Genomic DNA, 3086 nt, shown 5'->3' on the forward strand with positions numbered 1-3086 from the left:
CGGGGCACCCATCTAGATTAACCTGGTCAACGGGGCTACTATAGATGAGAAACCCTCCACAAACCGACAGTAATAACCCGCCAATCCCCAAGAAACTATGGATCTCTGTAGGTGATGTGGGTCTAGGCCAGTTTTGAACTGCCTCAATCTTCTTAGGATCCATCTGAATTCCCTTTGCCGATACAATGTGACCCAAGAAAGTAACTGAACTCACATTTTGAGAACTTAGCATATAACCGGCTGCCCCTCAGAGTCTGAAGAATGATCTGAAGATACTGCTCATGCTCCTCTCGGCTGCGGGAGTAGATCAAGATATCATCAATAAACACAATCACGAAGGAATCCAAGTAGGGCCGGTTCAACAAATCTATGAATGCTGCTGGGGCATTTGTCAGCCCAAATGACATTACTGGAAACTCATAATGCCTATACCGAGTCCGAAAAGTTGTCTTAGGGACATCGGATGCCCTAATCCTCAACTGATGGTAGCCAGATCGCAAATCAATCTTCGAAAATATGTTGGTACCCTGAAGCTTATCAAATAAATCATCAATCCTCGGCAGTGGATATTTGTTCTTGATGGTGACTTGTTCAACTACCGATAATCTATACACATCCTCATCGATACATCTTTCTTCTTCATAAACAACACAGGTGTACCCCAGGGCGATACACTAGGTCTAATGAAGCCCTTATCAAGTAGATCTTGCAACTGTTCCTTTAATTCTTTCAACTCTGGCGGGGCCATGCGGTATGACGGAATGGAAATGGGATGAGTGCCCGGAGCCAAATCAATGCAGAAATCAATATCCCTGTCGAGTGGCATCCCCGACAAATCTACAGGAAACACCTCTGGAAACTCACGAACAACCGGTACTAAATCCATGGAAGGAACCTCCGCACTAGAATTGCGGATATTGGCCAAATAAGTTAGACACCCCTTCTCGACCATATGCTGAGCCTTCACATAAGAGATAACCCTGCTGGTAGAATGGCCAGGAGTCCCTCTTCACTCTAATCGAGGCAACCCCGACAAGTCTAAGGCACCGTCTTGGCGTGATAATCTAATATAGCATGATAAGGTGACAACCAATCCATACCCAAAATGACATCAAAATCAACCATATCGAGAAGTAGAAGATCTACGCGAGTCTCATGGCTCCCAATGGTGACCACACATGAACGATAAATATGATCTACAATAATAGCATATCCCACTGGTGTGGACACGTACACATGAGCACTCAAAGAATCACGAGGCATGACCAAATAGCAAGCAAAATAGGATGACACATAGGAGTAAGTAGATCCTGGATCAAATAGAACTGAAACATCCCTACTGCAAACTGAAACAGTACCTGTAATAATGATGTCAGATGACTCAACCCCAGGCATGGCTGGAAAAGCATAACACCGGGGCTGGGCCCCACCACCCTAAACTACATCCCTAGGACGGCCTCTAGCTGGATGGTCTCTACCTCTAACGGCCTGACCTCCACCTCTAACAGTCTGGCCCCTACCTCTAGCTGGCTGACCCCTGCCTCTGGCTGGCTGAGCAGGTGGTGCAGCAACTGGTGCCGGAACCATGGCACAAGAACCTTGATACTGTGAGCTGCCCGATGTCCGAGGGAAAAATCAAGCAATGTGCCTCGGATCACCACAAGTATAGAAAGACCTTGGCTGCTGTGACTACTGGTCGTGAAAATGACTCTGTCGACCTGAGTAACCACCCTGAAAACTCTGGAGCGGAGGTGCACTAATAAGGGATAGTGGTGCATTGTAGGCTAGCTGGCCGGAATAATGCATCTGAGGGCCACGACCACCCGAGGCACCGTGGGATGCCTGAAGTGTTGAATGAAACAGTCTGGGAGGATGGCCTCTGCCATAAGTACCACAGCCTCCAGATGAGGCTCCACTGAATCCACCGGAGTGACAAGGCCTCTTGTCAGACCCCTGACCAGTCCCCTGAACTAAAACCATCTCGACTCGCCTGGCAACATTGGTAGTCGCATGAAAAGAAATCTCACTCCCGGTATCCTTAGCCATTTACAATCTGATAGGCTGAGCAAGTCCATCAATAAACCTCCTCACTTTCTCTATCTCGGTAGGAAGTAGAATAAGAGCATGACGGGCCAATTCCATAAAACGGGTCTCATACTGAGTAACCGTCATACTGCCCTGCTGGAGATGCTCGAACTGACGGCGATGCTCCTCTCTCAATGTGATAGGGAGAGACGTCTCTAGGAAGAGCTGAGAAAACTGGTCCCAAGTAAGAGCAGGCGACCCAGCTGGTCTGGTCAACAGATAATCTCTCCACCATTTCTTGGCGGAACCATTCATCTGAAATGCAGTAAAATCGACCCCGTTGGTCTCCACTACACCCATGTTTCGTAAAACCTCGTGACAGCTGTCGAGATACTCCTAGGGATCCTCTGAAGGAGCACCACTAAAGTGAACTGGAAAGAGCTTCGTGAACTTTTCCAATCTCCATAAAGCCTCAGAAGACATAGCTGACCCATCTTTGGCCTGTGCCGCAAAAACCAGCTGAACTACTCTGACTGGATGAGCTGCTGGAGCATGATACTGGGGAGCTACCTGCTTCGGAGTGGGAGTAGTGGGAGTCTGGACTCCTCCTCCAGCCTGAGAGACGACTGGTGCCATGGGAAATGCGCTAGTCTGGGCCACACTCTCCACAAGACCCACCAAACAGACCAAAGCATCCTGAAGTACTGGGGTGGTAATGAACCCCTCCGGAACCTGAGCTGGTCCGGCAGGAACAGTCTGGGCTGGAACCTCCTCGCCCAACTCTACCTGAGGCCCTACTGCTGGTACTACTGCACGAGCTCTGGACTGAGCCCTGCCTCTGGCACAGCCTCGGCCTCGACTTCTGCCACTTGTAGGAGCTGCCACTGGGGCTCTGGCTGCTGCTCAGATGAGGAAGCGGTATGTGTTCTCGCCATCTACGGGAAAATAAGAGTATAAAAGTTCAATCAGTCTTGAGAAAACAAAATCGCATGACAGAGAAGAATATAAGTGAAATTTGTTCCTAAACTTCATAGCCTCTGGAAGATAAGCACAGACGTCTC

The 3086-nt window shown here is 48.9% G+C and overlaps 1 protein-coding gene across 1 annotated transcript; it reads right to left on the reverse strand.

Moving 5' to 3' along the window:
* Positions 1-1038: 1038 nt before the first annotated feature.
* Positions 1039-2046, reverse strand: LOC138902133 (uncharacterized). The gene is made up of 2 exons (XM_070189952.1): positions 1893-2046; positions 1039-1358 (listed from the first exon to the last, which is right to left on the reverse strand). Exons 1-2 carry the CDS (start codon positions 2044-2046, stop codon positions 1039-1041), a joined length of 474 nt encoding a protein of 157 aa, XP_070046053.1.
* Positions 2047-3086: the final 1040 nt, after the last annotated feature.

This window comes from Nicotiana tomentosiformis, chromosome 11 (genome assembly GCF_000390325.3).
Source record: "Nicotiana tomentosiformis chromosome 11, ASM39032v3, whole genome shotgun sequence".
NCBI classification, from domain to species: Eukaryota; Viridiplantae; Streptophyta; class Magnoliopsida; order Solanales; family Solanaceae; genus Nicotiana; species Nicotiana tomentosiformis.

What these genes read in the sequence shown, in the direction of transcription:
- LOC138902133 (XM_070189952.1), bottom strand. Translation starts at nt 2,046, where the DNA reads ATGGCTAAGGATACCGGGAGTGAGATTTCTTTTCATGCGACTACCAAT. An exon ending in AGCCTCATCTGGAGGCTGTG is followed by an intron (nt 1,359 to 1,892) that starts GTACTTATGGCA and finishes TCATTATTACAG; the next exon opens with GTACTGTTTCAGTTTGCAGT.